General features: G+C 43.2%; 1 protein-coding gene across 2 annotated transcripts; it reads right to left on the minus strand.

Annotated features, from left to right (window-relative positions):
- Positions 1–277: 277 nt before the first annotated feature.
- On the minus strand, positions 278–12,942 carry LOC131193471 (zinc finger protein 850-like). Of its 2 annotated transcripts, XM_058173654.1 has the most exons (3): positions 12,867–12,942; positions 9,340–11,984; positions 278–789 (listed from the first exon to the last, which is right to left on the minus strand). In XM_058173654.1, the coding sequence occupies exons 2-3, from the start codon at positions 11,297–11,299 to the stop codon at positions 278–280; spliced, it is 2,472 nt and encodes an 823-aa protein (XP_058029637.1). In that variant the 5' UTR covers positions 11,300–11,984; positions 12,867–12,942. The 2 variants fall into 2 exon arrangements, with proteins under 2 accessions (XP_058029637.1, XP_058029636.1); XM_058173653.1 differs by lacking the exon at positions 278–789 and having other exon boundaries at positions 4,280–11,798; positions 12,867–12,932.
- Positions 12,943–15,417: the final 2,475 nt, after the last annotated feature.

Here is a 15,417-nt window from a genome sequence, read left to right on the forward strand (position 1 = left end):
ATATATAATACATATCTATATCCCACCTTTATTATATTTAGAAATAACGCAAGGTGGCAAACACACCTAATAGAGATCTAAGTGCCTTTTTTCTGGCCCAGAATGGCAATTCCCCTGGACACTGTGAAAGGAAACAACCACACAACACCAGAGAAAGAACCCTCACATCTCCTCCCTCATGTTTGATACTAAGACATATTTGAGTAAAACAATTAAGGCAACAAATTAAATGGTTAATTTTTCAACTGGGCTTCCCAAGAGAGAAAAGAAACAAAATTCAAGATTTCTCTACACACATCAAATTTTGCTTCATATGAAATTTCTTGTGTGCGGTAAGAGAGGAATTTTGTCTGAAACACTTCCTACAATCTGGGCATTTGAATGGTTTCTCTCCCGTGTGTAACCTTACATGATTTATAAGGTTCGACCTGACACTGAAATCTTTCCCACAATCCGGACACTCGTATGGTTTCTCCCCTGTGTGAGTCCTCCAGTGAATCGCCAAGCCAAAATTCCGACTGAATCTTTTTCCACATTCAGGACACTCGTATGGTTTTTCTCCTGTGTGAGTCCTCCGGTGTCTCACCAGGTGTGAATTCTGACTGAACCTTTTCCCACAATCTGGACACTCATATGGTTTCTCTCCTGTGTGAGTCCTCTGGTGTTCCACCAAGAAGGAATTCCGACTGAAACTTTTCCCACAATGCAGGCACTCATATGGTTTCTCTCCTGTGTGAGTCATCTGGTGTTCTACTAGGTGGGAATTCTGACTGAAACTTTTCCCACAAGCTGGACACTCATATAATTTTTCACCTCTGTGAGTCCTCTTGTGTATCGCCAGATTGGCGTGCATGCTAAAATGTTTGTCACAATGGGAGCACTGGTAGAGTTTCTCTTCAGTATGGGTCCTTCCACGAATCACGGGAGACCTGTTCTGAGTAAAGCTTCTGCTGCAATCCAAACATCTGTCTGGCTTTTCACGGGATGGTTCAGCTTAAAGCTTTGTTCTCATAATTTTCTCCATTGTCTAATGTGCTGAGGAACAGGTTTTTACACTTTCTGGAGGAAGTGGAAGATTTTGACTGATTTGTTTCACTTGTTTTATATTTTAATGCATTTAATGCATTTTAATCATTGTCGGTTGTCCGGAGTGCTCTTCTTGGCATCCTCTTTGTCTGTAAGATTCATATAATGAGTTAGTTTCATTATTGTTTAAACAACGGCTGCAGGACATGCAAAAGCAGCAAAAATACCCCGAATGTTATCATGAAAAAACAAACTTCAAAATTCTAGTTTGACCTCTAACATTAATTATGATTCACTTGGCATGTAGAAGGCTAGCAGATCCAAATATCAAATCAAATCACAAAATTCTCCTGTCGGCTTCGGGGAAATCACACCCAGAGTGCCCTCAGAAAGTATCCAAAGTTTTCAGACCTCCTTCACTTCTATCGGTTTTCTTACAGCAGTTTTAAATCCCGAAGCCCCGGAGGAATAAAATTTGGGAAGGGATATGAATACGAAGCAGCAGCAGCTGCCCAGATGCCTCAGCCTCGTTGCTTCCTCTGCATCTACGCCGTAGAGGAACCCAAAAGGCCCGACTTGCTCCCGGCTTCTCCTCCGACCTTCCCTCCACTCACCTCCCAGGAGCCGCTTCCACCCTCCAAGCAGCACAAGAGGCTCCCCGACGCCATTATCCTCCCGTGGGCGAACCGGAAGAGGAAGATACTTTGCTCTTCATCTCGTCTCCTCCACATCCCCTCTAGCAATACAATTCTCTGTCGTTTGAACTGGTTCAACTGAGCCTCTTCCTCCCCAGTAGACTAGCAATGCCACTTCTCTACTGTATTCACTGCTTTCCAGTCACGAGTGTCGCTCATTGGTAGAGCGCCATCTACTGACATAAGGCTGAAAAACACGCTCCTTCTGTTTCCACTCTGAAGCGTTTGCAAAATAGTTTCATTAATTCTGTGGTTCCTTTTGTGCCATCAAATCAGAGGTGGGTTTCAGCAGATTCTGACCAGTTCTGGAGAACCGGTAGCAGAAATTTGAGGAGTTCGGAGAACCGGTAGTAAAAATTCTGATTTGGTCCCTCCCCCATCTAGTCTCTGCCTCCCAACTTCCAGCTGATCGGGAGGGAATAGAGATTTTACAGTATTCTTCCCCTGCCATGCCCACCAAGCCATGCCACGCCCACCAAGCCAAACCCACAGAACCGGTATTAAAAAATTTTGAAACCTACCACTGCATCAAGTCATATTTGACTCCCACAGAGCACAGGAATAGTTTTTACAGTGTAGAGCGAACAAAACGGCCCTACTTAACATAACATAACATAACATAACATAACATCAGAGTTGGAAGGGACCTTGGAGGCCTTCTAGTCCAACCCCCTGCCCAGGCAGGAAACCCTACACCATCTCAGTCAGATGGTTATCCAACATTTTCTTAAAAATTTCCAGTGTTGGAGCATTCACAACTTCTGAAGGCAAGTCGTTCCACTTATTAATTGTTCTAACTGTCAGGAAATTTCTCCTTAGTTCTAAGTTGCTTCTTTCCTTGATCAGTTTCCACCCATTGCTTCTTGTTCTACCCTCAGGTGCTCTGGAGAACAGCCCAACTCCCACTTCTCTGTGGCAGCCCCTGAGATATTGGAACACTGCTATCATGTCTCCCCTAGTCCTTCTTTTTGTTAAACTAGACATACCCAGTTCCTGCAACCGTTCTTCATATGTTTTATCCTCCAGTCCCCTAATCATCTTTGTTGCTCTTCTCTGCACTCTTTCTAGAGTCTCAACATCTTTTTTACATCGTGGCGACCAAAACTGGATGCAATATTCCAAGTGTGGCCTTACCAAGGCATTATAAAGTGGTACTAGCACTTCACGTGATCTTGATTCTATCCTCTGTTTATGCAGCCCAGAACTGTGTTGGCTTTTTAACAGCTGCTGCACTGCTGGCTCATATCTAGATGGTTATCCACTAGGACTCCAAGATCCCTCTCACAGGTACTACTATTGAGCAAGGTACCACATATACGGTACTGGTGCATTTTGTTTTTGGCCTAAATGTAGAACCTTACTTTTTCACTGTTGAATTTCATTTTGTTAGATAGCGCCCAATGTTCAAGTCTGTCAAGATCTTTCTGTAACTTGAGCCTATCTTCTGGAGTGTTGGCTATTCCTGCCAGCTTGGTGTCATCTGCAAATTTGATGAGTTCCCCATCTATCCCTCGTCCAAGTCATTGATGAAGATGTTGAAGAGTACTGGGCCTAAAACAGAGCCTTGGGGTACTCCACTGCATACTTCCCTCCATGAGGATGTAGTTCCGTTGAGGACTACACGTTGAGTGCGGTTGGTCAGCCAGTTACGAATCCATCTGGTGGTGGTGCTGTCTAACCCACATTTTTCTACTTTATCTAGTAGTAGGTTATGGTCTACTTTATCAAATGCTTTACTGAAGTCCAAGTAAATTATATCAACAGCATTCCTCTGGTCTACTAATTTTGTCATTTTGTCAAAGAATGCGATAAGATTAGTCTGGCATGATCTGTTTTTGACAAACCCATGTTGGCTTTTGGTTATTACTTTGTTTGCTTCTAGGTGTTCGGTGATTCGTTGCTTGATTATCTTTTCCAGAATCTTCCCCGGTATTGAGGTCAGACTGATAGGTCTGTAGTTTCCTGGATCTGTTTTTTTTCCTTTTTTGAAGATGGGAACTACATCAGCTCTTTTCCAGTCCTCTGGCAGCTCCCCTGTGCTCCAGGATCTTTGAAAGATATAGTTCAGTGGTTCTGAGATCACGTCTGCCAGTTCCTTCAGAACCTTGGGGTGTAATCCATCCGGTCCTGGTGATTTGATCCTGGCTTCTCTCCCAACCTGTCCTAAACTCCCCATCCACCTGATGCTAACTCCCCAAATCTAGCTTTCGAAGTGAGGGAAGCTTGAAGAGTGATGCCTGACCCTACTTACCTTCACAAGATTAGCCAGGTGGTGCATCATAAAAGCTGATAAAGGTCTTGTGGTTTCCTATGCAGCTTCCGAAAAACATTTGGATGGCACTAGTTTGTTGAAAGCTGATCTAAGGCAGGGGTCTCCAACCTTGGTCCCTTTAAGACTTGTGGACTTCAACAAGTTGTACACCGCCCTGAGTCCTTCGGGAGAAGGGCGGTTTATAAATCTAATAAAATAATAAATAATAATAATAACTCCCAGAGTCCCTCAGCCAGCAAAGCTGGCTGAGGAACTCTGGGAGTTGAAGTCCACAAGTCTTAAAGGGACCAAGGTTGGAGACCCCTGATCTAAGGTGTATTGAGCTTTAACACTTGGCTTTCAATTCCTCTCCCAGAAAGGAGCAGGCCTGGAGACCACCCACTTGCCTGTAACTCCCACCTGCTGGCTACCTTGCCTGGGACACCTACCTCTTCCCACATCAAAATCATATGAGGTCCTCAATTAATGACCCAAGAGCCCCTGGAATTGCAGTGGCAACTGGAACAGTCAGGTTCAGCAGGGGAGTCTTCTGAAATCAGACCACTTGACATGGAATGGCCCAAATGTGGACTGATTGGCAGCACCCTAATTGGTGCAACTCCTTTTCCTGCATCTTCAGAACTACAGGAATTACTGAAATGTGGTCACCGAAGAAGTGCCACGATGCCCACTTATCTGTGGCCTAAGTGTATATCTGTCTTTACAGTGCCATAGTAACTTTGAAGGCTCAGGGAACAAATAATGAGGACTGCCTTTACAATTGAACCTAACAGGGCCTCTGGTGGCTCAGACTGCTAAGACAGTCTGTTATTAGAATAGAATAGAATAGAATTTTTATTGGCCAAGTGTGATTGGACACACAAGGAATTTGTCTTGGTGCATATGCTCTCAGTGTACATAAAAGAAAAGATACGTTCATCAAGGTACAACATTTACAACACAATTGATGTTCAATATATCAATATAAATCATTAGGATTGCCAGCAACAAGTTATAGTCATACAGTCATAAATGGAAAGAGATTGGTGATGGGAACTATGAGAAGATTAATAGTAGTGCAGATTCAGTAAATAGTTTGACAGTGTTGATGGAATTATTTGTTTAGCAGAGTGATGGCCTTTGGAAAAAACCTGTTCTTGTGTCTAGTTGTTCTGTGGTGCAGTGCTCTATAGCGTCGTTTTGAGGGTAGGAGTTGAAAAAGTTTATATCCAGGATGCGAGGGGTCTGTAAATATTTTCACGGCCCTCTTCTTGATTCGTGCAGTATACAGGTCCTCAATGGAAGGCAGGTTGGTAGCAATTATTTTTTCTGCAGTTCTAATTATCCTCTGAAGTCTGTGTTTTTCTTGTTGGGTTCCAGAACCGAACCAGGCAGTTATAGAGGTGCAAATGACAGACTCAATAATTCCTCTGTAGAACTGAATCAGCAGCTCCTTGGGCAGTTTGAGCTTACTGAGTTGGCGCAGAAAGAATTTTCTTTGTTGTCCTTTTTTAATGATGTTTTTGATGTTAGCTGTCCATTTTAGATCTTGCGATATGCTAGAACCTAGAAATTTGAAGGTTTCTACTGTTGATACTGTGTTGTCTAGTATTGTGAGAGGTGGAAGTATGGAAGGGTTTCTCCTAAAGTCTACCACCATTTCTACGGTTTTGAGTGTGTTCAGTTCCAGATTGTTTTGGTTGCACCACAAGGCTAGTCGTTCGACCTCTCGTCTATATGCGGATTCGTCATTGTCTCGAATGAGACCAATCACTGTTGTGTCATCTGCGAACTTCAGTAGCTTAACAGATGGATCATTGGAGATGCAGTCATTGGTATACAGAGAGAAGAGAAGTGGGGAGAGCACACAGCCTTGGGGGCCCCTGTGCTAATTGTACAGGTATTTGATGTGATCTTGCTTAGCTTCACCTGCTGCTTCCTGTTTGTTAGGAAGCTTGTGATCCACTTACAAGTCTGTTCCGGTACCTGTAGCTGGTTTAGCTTAGTTAGAAGAATGTCTGGAATGATGGTATTGAATGCTGAACTAAAGTCTACAAAAAGGACCCTTGCATAGGTCTTTGGAGACTCAAGATGTTGTAGGATGTAGTGCAGAGCCATATTAACAGCATCATCTGTTGATCTATTTGCTCGGTATGCAAATTGCAAGGGGTCTAACAGCGGATCCGTGATGGTTTTCAGGTAGGAAAGCACTAGCCTTTCAAAGGTTTTCATGACTACAGATGTTAAAGCAACTGGTCTGTAGTCATTCAGTTCCTTGATGGTGGGCTTCTTCGGCACTGGGATGATGGTAGAGCGTTTGAAGCAAGAAGGAACATAACACATCTCTAGTGATTTATTGAAAATATGGGTGAAGATGGGGGCCAATTGGTCAGCACAGACTTTTAAGCAAGAAGGAGTTATCTTGTCTGGGCCTGGAGCATTTCCTGGCTTTTGTCTGTGAAATAGGTCCTGCACTTCCTTTTCTGTGATCACTAGGGCTTGTGAACCCAATGAAATGGGGTCAGTTGTAGGAGGCTTGGCTGTTGTTGGTGTGTCTGAGATGGGGGTTGTGAAGATAGGTGGCTGTAGTTTCCTTTCAAACCTGCAGTAAAACTAATTCAGGTCATCTGCCAGTTGTTGATTACCTTCAGCCTGGGAAGGAGGTTTGCCATAGCCAGTGATATTTTTAAGAGTTTTCCACATGTTTGCTGGTTCATTTGCTGAAAACTGATTCTTTAGCTTTTCAGAGTAGCTTCTTTTTGCTGCTCTGATCTCCCTTGTTAGTGCATTTCTGGCCTGATTGTACAGCATTTTATCACCTTTTCTGTAGGCTTCCTCTTTGGAATGTCGTAGCTGCTTAAGTTTGGGTGTGAACCAAGGTTTGTTGTTACTGTATATTCGCAAGTTCCTTGTAGCTACACATAGTTCTTCACAGAAGCTGACATATGATGTTACAGTATCTGTGAGTTGATCCAGGTCTACAGAGGTATCTTTAAAAATATTCCAATCAGTGCAGTCAAAACATGCTTGCAATTACTGCAGGTTCAAGTCCCATCAGGCCCAAGGTTGACTCAGCCTTCCATCCTTTATAAGGTAGGTAAAATGAGGACCCAGATTGTGGGGGGCAATAAGTTGACTTTGTATATAATATAAAAATGGATGAAGACTATTTGCTTAACATAGTGTAAGCCGCCCTGAGTCTTCGGAGAAGGGCGGGATATAAACGTAAAAAACAAACAAAAACAACAATTCCTCTGCTACCAAGCTGTGTGGCTACATGACAATCTTCTGCTACCATTTATATATAATAAAACAGAATTTCTAATATCCTCAGTGTTATTTTTTATAAAATAGTGGTTTAACCACAGATGAACCTGGCTAATACACTGATGCAGTTGTGAAATCCAATTTTTTTTACTACTGGTTCTGTGGCCGTGGCTTGGTGGATGTGGTGTGGCTTGGTGAATGTGGCAGGGGAAGGATACTGCAAAATCTCCATTCCCTCCCCACTCCTGGGGGAAGGTTATTGTAAAATCTCCATTCCCAGTACCAGCCAGAGGTGGTATTTGCCAGTTCTCTGAACTGCTCAAAATTTCTGCTACTGGTTCTCCAGAACCTGCTGGATTTCACCCCTGCATTGATGGGGCTCCAGTAAGAAAAAATGTTTTTGCTAGCTAAACATAGAAATAAAAGTAAAATCCCAGAAGAGACCCGTAGCAGACCAGTCCCGTAATGTTGCCAAAACAATAAAATCCAAAGGAATCAATTTTCATTTGAAGGAGACTTTTTAAATCTTCCAACCAGTAGAAAATTGTGGGCATCAGTTGTTAAGGACTGCAGCACCGGTGCAATAAAATATGGGAAGGAATATGCAGCAGCTGACAATTTTCAGTCTAGTTGATTCTCTGCTTCTACACCATGGAGTGAACCAAGCAGACCTACTTGCTCTCAGCTTCTCCACCAAACCTGTCACCATCCACCTGATGGTAACTTTCCAAAACTAACTTTACAACCAAGGGAAGCTTTAAGAGTGAAGCTTACGCGGTGTGGGATGCAGCAGGCGGTGGAGGAACTGGGCCAACAATCAGCTGGAGAATGGGTGCTGATCAGCTGGGGTGCTGATTAGCTGGAGGTATGGGGTACCACCAGTCTACTGACAAACTGGCTCGAAAGCAGGCAAGCCAACAAAAAGACAAATCAGGCGCGGCAAAAGCTTCTAGGCTTTTTGCGGCATCCGGAAGCCGCAGGACGGGGCAGGTTCGCACAGTGGTTTAAAGCAGTGGAAAAGCAGCAGCAGTTAGTGCCAAATTTGATCACAGTCACTTTATGATGAGTGTCCAAGCCTATATTTAACACATCAAACAAACTGTGCTGCTTGCCGTTTCCTGGTGCTGGAGGCTCAGAACCCAACACCTTTATTATATATAGAAACAACTCAACATGGCAAACATACTTTCTACAGAACCACACTGGCTTTCTCTCGCTCAGCAAAGCAGTTCCCCTCAATTCCATAAACGTGAACTACTAAACTGGGCCAGAGAAAGGAAGCTCAGATCAGATTAGAGGCCTGCAGGCTGAAACATATGAAGAACAGTTGCAAGAACTAGGCATGGACTAGTCTAGTGAAGAGAAGGACTAGTGGTGACATGATAGCAGTCTTCCAATATTTGAGGCACTGTCACAGAGAGGAGGGGAACAACCTGCATTTCAAAACACCCAAAGGCCAGATAAGGAATAATGGATGGAAACTGATCAGGGAAAGATTCAAAGGAGAAACAAGGAGAAATTTTCTACAGAGAATGATCAACCAATGGAACAGCTAGCCTTAAGTAGTTGTGGTTGCTTCATCACTGGAGGTTTTCAAGAAGAGACTCAATTGCCACTTGTCAGAAATGATATATAGGGTCTGCTGCATGAGTCCATCCTGTCTCCCCACCTGGTCCTCCTCCCCTCCATCCAACCCCAGAACTACAATGCTGATCCAGCCTTTGAAGAAATCCAGTATGACACCACTCCTATAGGGTCTGCTGCTTGAGTAGGGGGTTGGACTAGATGACATACAAAGTCCCCTCCATCTCATCATCTCATATCCCTCATGTTTGATACTAAGACAAAATTCACTAAAAAGAATCATGCAAGTAATTAAATGTTTAATTGTTCAGCTGGGTTTCCAATGAGAGACAACAAATGAAAATCAAGACTCCTCTACACACATCAAATGTTGCCTCATGTGAAATTTCTTGTGTGTGACAAGGGAGGAACTTTGTGTGAAACACTGTCTGCAATCTAGCTACTTGAATGGTTACTCCCCTATGTGTAACCTTACATGATTTATAAGGCTAGTCCTATAACGGAAATCTTTCCCACAATCAGGACATTCATATGGTTTCTCTCCTGTGTGAGTCCTCCAGTGTATCACCAAACTGGAATTCCAACTAAAAGTTTTCCCACATTCAAGACACTCATATGGTTTCTCTCCTGTGTGAGTCCTCTGGTGTTTCACCAAGTAAGAATTGTAACAGAAACTTTTCCCACAATCTGAACACTGATATGGTTTGTCTCCTGTGTGAGTTTTCTGGTGTATCACCAGATAGAAATTCTGACTGAAACTTTTCCCACAATCTGGACACTGGTATGGTTTTTCTCCCGTGTGTGTTTTCTGGTGTATCACCAGGTGGGAATTCTGATTGAAACGTTTCCCACAATACAGACACTCGTATGGTTTCTCTCCCGTGTGAGTTCTCTGGTGTCTCAACAGCTTGGAATTCCAAGTGAAACTTTTCCCACATTCAAGACACTCATACATTTTCTTTCCAGTATGAGTCCTCTGGTGTTCCACCAGGTAGGAATTCTTACTAAAACTTTTCCCACACTCCAGACACTCATATGGTTTCTCTCCCGTGTGGGTCCTCTGGTGTATTACCATGTTAAAATTCTGACTAAAACCTTTCCCACAATCTGGACATTTATATGGTTTCTCTCCTGTGTGAATCCTGCAATGTCGCAAAAGGAAGGCATTTTGAATGAAACTTTTCCCACACTGGAGACACTCATACAGTTTTTCACCTGTGTGAATCCTTTGATGTATCACCAGATGAGAATTAGAGTTGAAACCTTTTCCACAATCTGAACACTTATATGGTTTCTCTCCCGTGTGAATCCTCTGGTGTTTCACCAGGTCAGATTTCCAAAAGAAATCTTTCCCACACTCTGGACACTCATACGGTTTCTCTCCAGTGTGTGTCCTCTGATGTTTCAGCAGGTCAGAATTGCAACTGAAACCTTTCCCACAATGACATTTATATGGTTTTTCACCTGTGTGAACCCTTTGGTGTATTGCCAGATCAGAATTAGACTTGAAACCTTTTCCACAATCTGAACACTCATAGAATTTCTCTACCATGTGAGTCCTCTGGTGTTTCACCAGGTAGGAATTCTGACTGAAACTTTTCCCACAATCAGAACATTTGTATGGTTTCTCCACTGTGTGGATCCTCTGGTGTTTTACCAGGTAGGAATTCTGACTGAAACCTTTTCCACAATGACATTTGTATGGTTTCTCTCCTGTGTGAGTCCTCTGGTGTTTTACCAGGTCAGAATTGCAACTGAAACCTTTCTGACAATCTGAACACTCGTATGGTTTCTCTTGCATGTGAGTCCTCTGGTGCAACACCATGTCAAAACTCTGACTGAAACTTTTCCCACAATCTGGACACTTATATGGTTTCTCTCCTGTGTGAGTTCTTTGATGTCGCAAAAGGAGGGAATTTTGAATGAACCTTTTTCCACACTGCAGACACTCATATGGTTTTTCACCTGTGTGAATCCTTTGGTGTATCACCAGATGAGAATTAGACTTGAAACCTTTTCCACAATCTGAACACTCGTACGGTTTCTCTCCCATGTGAATCCTCTGGTGTTTCACCAGGTCAGATTTCCAAGAAAAACCTTTCCCACAATCCGGACACTCAAATGGTTTCTCTCCTGTGTGAGTCCTCTGATGTTCCACAAGGTGAGAATTCCAAGTGAAACCTTTCCCACAAAATAGACACTCATACGGTTTCTCTTGCATGTGCATTTTCTGGTGTATCACCACCTCAGAATTCCGAGTGAACCTTTTCCCACCATCAGGACACTCATATGGTTTCTTTCTCAGGTGTATAACCAGGTCAGAATTCCAAGTGAAATTCTTCACACAATCAGGACATTCAAAAAGGTTCTCCCCTGTGTGACTCCTCTTATGTCCCACCAAATTGGTGTGCATGCTAAATCCTTTGCCACATTGGGAACACTGGTAGAGCTCCTCCTCCTGCAGTGGCTGTTCCATGAGTCATGGGAGTCCTATTCTGAATAAAGCTTTTACCAGTCTCTAAGCATTTGTTAGGGTTTTCATGGGATGGATCCTTCTGTGCATAAATTAACTGTGATCAGCTATCTGTGTTTTTCCCAAAATAGGCAGTCTGTGGGGTTTTTCCAACACTGATATTCTTGGATTTATGAGGGGGCAAAAAATACTTCTGATCCCTTATTTGGTGGTGCTTTGATTCAAGACACTTTTTCCTTCCTCAAGGGCTTTCATTAATGCCTTTGGCTGTCCAAGGGATCTTTTCTATTTCTCGCTTTTTTTGAATTTGGTAATTGTATCTTTTTACCTTTTCGTGCAATATTTTCTTCAGGTTTTTTTTAAAATTTATTTACATTTATATCCCGCCCTTCTCCGAAGACACAGGGCGGCTTACATTGTGTTCCATTGTGTTCCACATAATCTATTTCTTCCACTTGAAAATCCTGTTCCTGTTATTCTCTCCTTTGTCTCCCTCCATCTGCTGAGGAAAGGGAAGAGTTTTAACACTTTCTGGAAGATGTGGAATTTTGATTGATGGGTTTGTTTTGCATTTTAATGCTTCTTCTCATTCTGCGTTTTCTAGACTGCTCTACTTGGCATCCTCTTTGTATATAAGATTCATATTAATGGATTCATTTCATTATTGTTTAAAAAATGACTGCAGAACCTGGGGAAAAAGCAAAAAAAACAACAACCCATCCATATATTACTATGAAAAAGCAAAGATATCAAAATGCTTGCTTAATCATTAACATTCATTGTGATTTATTAGGCACATAGAAGACTAGCAAAATCAAAGTTCAAATATCACTCATATTTCGAATCATGAAATTCTCTTGTTTGCTTGGGTAGATCACAAATTATTATCACTGCAAAGTGTTATAAAAAATACCTGAAAATACTGAGGTTTATACAGATACACGTATAAATACACACCTATAAATTTATCTGTGTACAAGAACTATGCGTATTTCACTCTTCAAAATGTTTCAGATGTGGATTCACTCAATTTGTTTGATCTAATTTTAGAAAGGTGGGGGACTCTAACACAGGGGTCTCCAACCTTGGCAACTTTAAGACCTGTGGACTTCAACTCCCGGAGTTCCTCAGCCAGCTTTGCTCTGGGAGGAACCCTGGGAGTTGAAGTCCCCAGGTCTTAAAGTGGCCAAGGTTGGAGACCCCTGCTCTAACAGACGAGAATGGTGCCCAAATCCTATGCAAGATTGAAAGCCTCCTTTTTGCCCATGAAACCCCTCGCTTGCCAGGAAAGCAACTTGTCAATAACATCACAAGGAATGAAGGGTTACCCGAAGACCGAGGGAGATTAAGAAACATGAAATAAAAGACTTTTTAAATCTCCCAAATCCCCCATTGGTAAAATCACAGGCAGCTATTTTAAATCATGCAGCAAAAGGAGAGCATCATTTGGGGAGAGAAAGAAGATACAGCAGCAGCCCACATGCTTCACCCTCGTTGCTTTCTCTGCTTCCAGGCCGTGGAGGAACCCAAACTTGCTCCCGGCTTCTCCTCCGACCTTCCCTCCACTCACCTCCCAGGAGCCGCTTCCACCCTCCAAGCAGCACAAGAGGCTCCTCCGACGCCATCATCTCCCCCTGCGTGAGCCGGAAGAGGAAGTTCCTCTTCCCGTCTCCAAAATCCTCTCTAGCAATCCAGTCCTCTATCGTTTCAACTCGTTCCATCTCCTCCTCTAGCTCCCCCGCCCCAGTAGACTAGCAATGCCACAGCTGTACTGTATTCACTGCTTTCTAGTCTCGAGTGTTTCTTCTTTCCAGAGCGCCATCTAGTGGCGTAAGGCTGAAAAACACACTCCTTCTGTTTCTCCTCTAAAGCAGAGGTCTCCAACCTTGGCCACTTTAAGCCTGGTGGACTTCAACTCCCAGAATTCTCCAGCCAGCTTTGCTGGCTGAGGAACTCTGGGAGTTGAAGTCCACAAGTCTTAAAGGGACCAAGGTTGGAGACCCCTGCTCTAAAGCGTTTCCAAGATCTTTTCATGGATTCCGTGCTTCCTTCTGTGCCATCAAGTTGTATTCGACTCCCACCGAGGACAGGAATAGCTTTCGTCTATGACAATCTATCCTAAAGCTTTTCTTTCAGGTCTCCCAAGAGTGCACTCATTGTCCCTCTTGCTGCAACTAAACCAGTGATGGGTTTCAACTTTTTTTTACTACTGGTTCTGTGGGCGTGGCTTGGTGGGCGTGGCATGGCTTGGTGGGCGTGACTGAGAAAGGATACTGTAAAATCTTCATTTCCTCCCCACTCCAGGGGAAGATTATTGTAAGATCCCCATTTCCTCCCGATCAGCTGGGACTCGGGAGGCAGAGAATAGATGGGTGCGGGGCCAGTCAGAATTTTTACTACGGGTTCTCCAAACTACTCAAAATTTCAGCTACCGGTTCTCCAGAACTGGTCAGAACCTGCTGAAACCCACCTCTAAACCAGAGGAAACAGTCCCAGCAGGGAAATAAAGGGGAAAAAGGCAAGGAGAAAGTGCATCTTAAACAAACAAACAAACAAACATCTGCTTCGGTAAATGATTGAAACTGTAAGAGTGAAGCAGAGGTGGGTTTCAGCAGTTTTTTACAAGTGCAGGAGAGGGTTGGAAGAGTAATTTCCCCACTTCTGTACAGTTGGAATCCTTACTCGCTTTATACTTTCAACACCCATTTGCTATGCATAAGAAGGTCATGAGAAGTGTTCCTGGCAGAGGAGTTCAAATCATTGCTGCAGATTAAGAAGTTTCATAAGTGCAGCTGAAGAGGACAATGAAAGGTTGGCAGCCTGGAACTATAACTTACCCTCTGCTTGCAACTCTGACTTTGCCACCTGGAGAAAGGGCTGTGCAGGAGACACCTGGGCCCTTCTCAGTCTGGGGAACGTCACCAAAACAGCATTGGTTACAATTTGGAAGGTTTGAGATAAAAGGGGTATTGTCTCCCACATAGACCTCTCACGAGACCGCCTGCTGTTACCGTATGCCTCCCATCGACCCGTACGCTCCCACAGAGAGGGCCTTCTCAGGGTGCCATCCGCCAAACAATGTCGGCTGGCGGCCCCCAGGAGTAGGGCCTTCTCTGTGGCAGCACCGACGCTCTGGAACGAACTCCCCCCTGGCTTACGTCAAGTGCCTGATCTTCGGACCTTTCGTCGTGAGCTAAAAACATATTTATTCATTCAAGCAGGACTGGCATAAATAGTGGATTTTAAATTGGGGTTTTAGTAATATTTAAAAAATTTTAAATCTTTTAAATTACCGGCCATTTAGTAATAGTTTATTTTAATTTCTTTTAATTGTATATATTCTGTATTTTATTCCGGCTGTACACCGCCCTGAGTCCTTCGGGAGAAGGGCGGTATAAAAATTTAATAAAATAAAATAAAATAAATTAGGTTGCAATACATCCAGCAGGATATCCTTCTGGACTGGCTTAGGCAACTGGAAAAGCACTTTATTACAGTGGTTCTACTTCTGCCTCCATGGATGGTTCCAAAAGGTGTGGCTCGTAGAAGAGAGGCTGAGTCTTGGTCCCTGAAGTTTGGGGTGCCCTGAGGCTCAAGCCTTTCGCTGTTCCTTTTTAACATCTACATGAAACCACTAGCCATACTATGACACCCAATTATATACAGGTAGACATTTCATGTAACATTTCATGTAACAGCCATTTAAACATATAAAGAACAGTTGCTGGAATTGGGAATGTCTAGTTTGATGAAAAGAAGGAGTAGGGGAGACATGATAGCCGTGTTCCAATATCTCAGGGGTTGCCACAAAGAAGAGGGAGTCAAACTATTCTCCAAAGCACCTGAGGCTGGAACAAGAAGCAATGGGTGGAAACTGATCAAGGAGAGCAGCAACTTAGAACTAAGGAGAAATTTCCTGACAGTTAGAACAATTAATCACTGGAACAACTTGCCTGCAGAAGTTGTGAATGCTCCAACACTGGAAGGTTTTAAGAAGAGATTGGACAACCATTGTTTAAGCAGGGGATTGGACTTGAAAACCTCAAAGGTCCCTTCCAACTCTTGTTATTCTCTTCTATTCATATGAAGTTACAACAGCACTCAAAATAGTGACTTATGAC

This window comes from Ahaetulla prasina, chromosome 2 (assembly GCF_028640845.1).
Source record: "Ahaetulla prasina isolate Xishuangbanna chromosome 2, ASM2864084v1, whole genome shotgun sequence".
Taxonomy (NCBI): domain Eukaryota; kingdom Metazoa; phylum Chordata; class Lepidosauria; order Squamata; family Colubridae; genus Ahaetulla; species Ahaetulla prasina.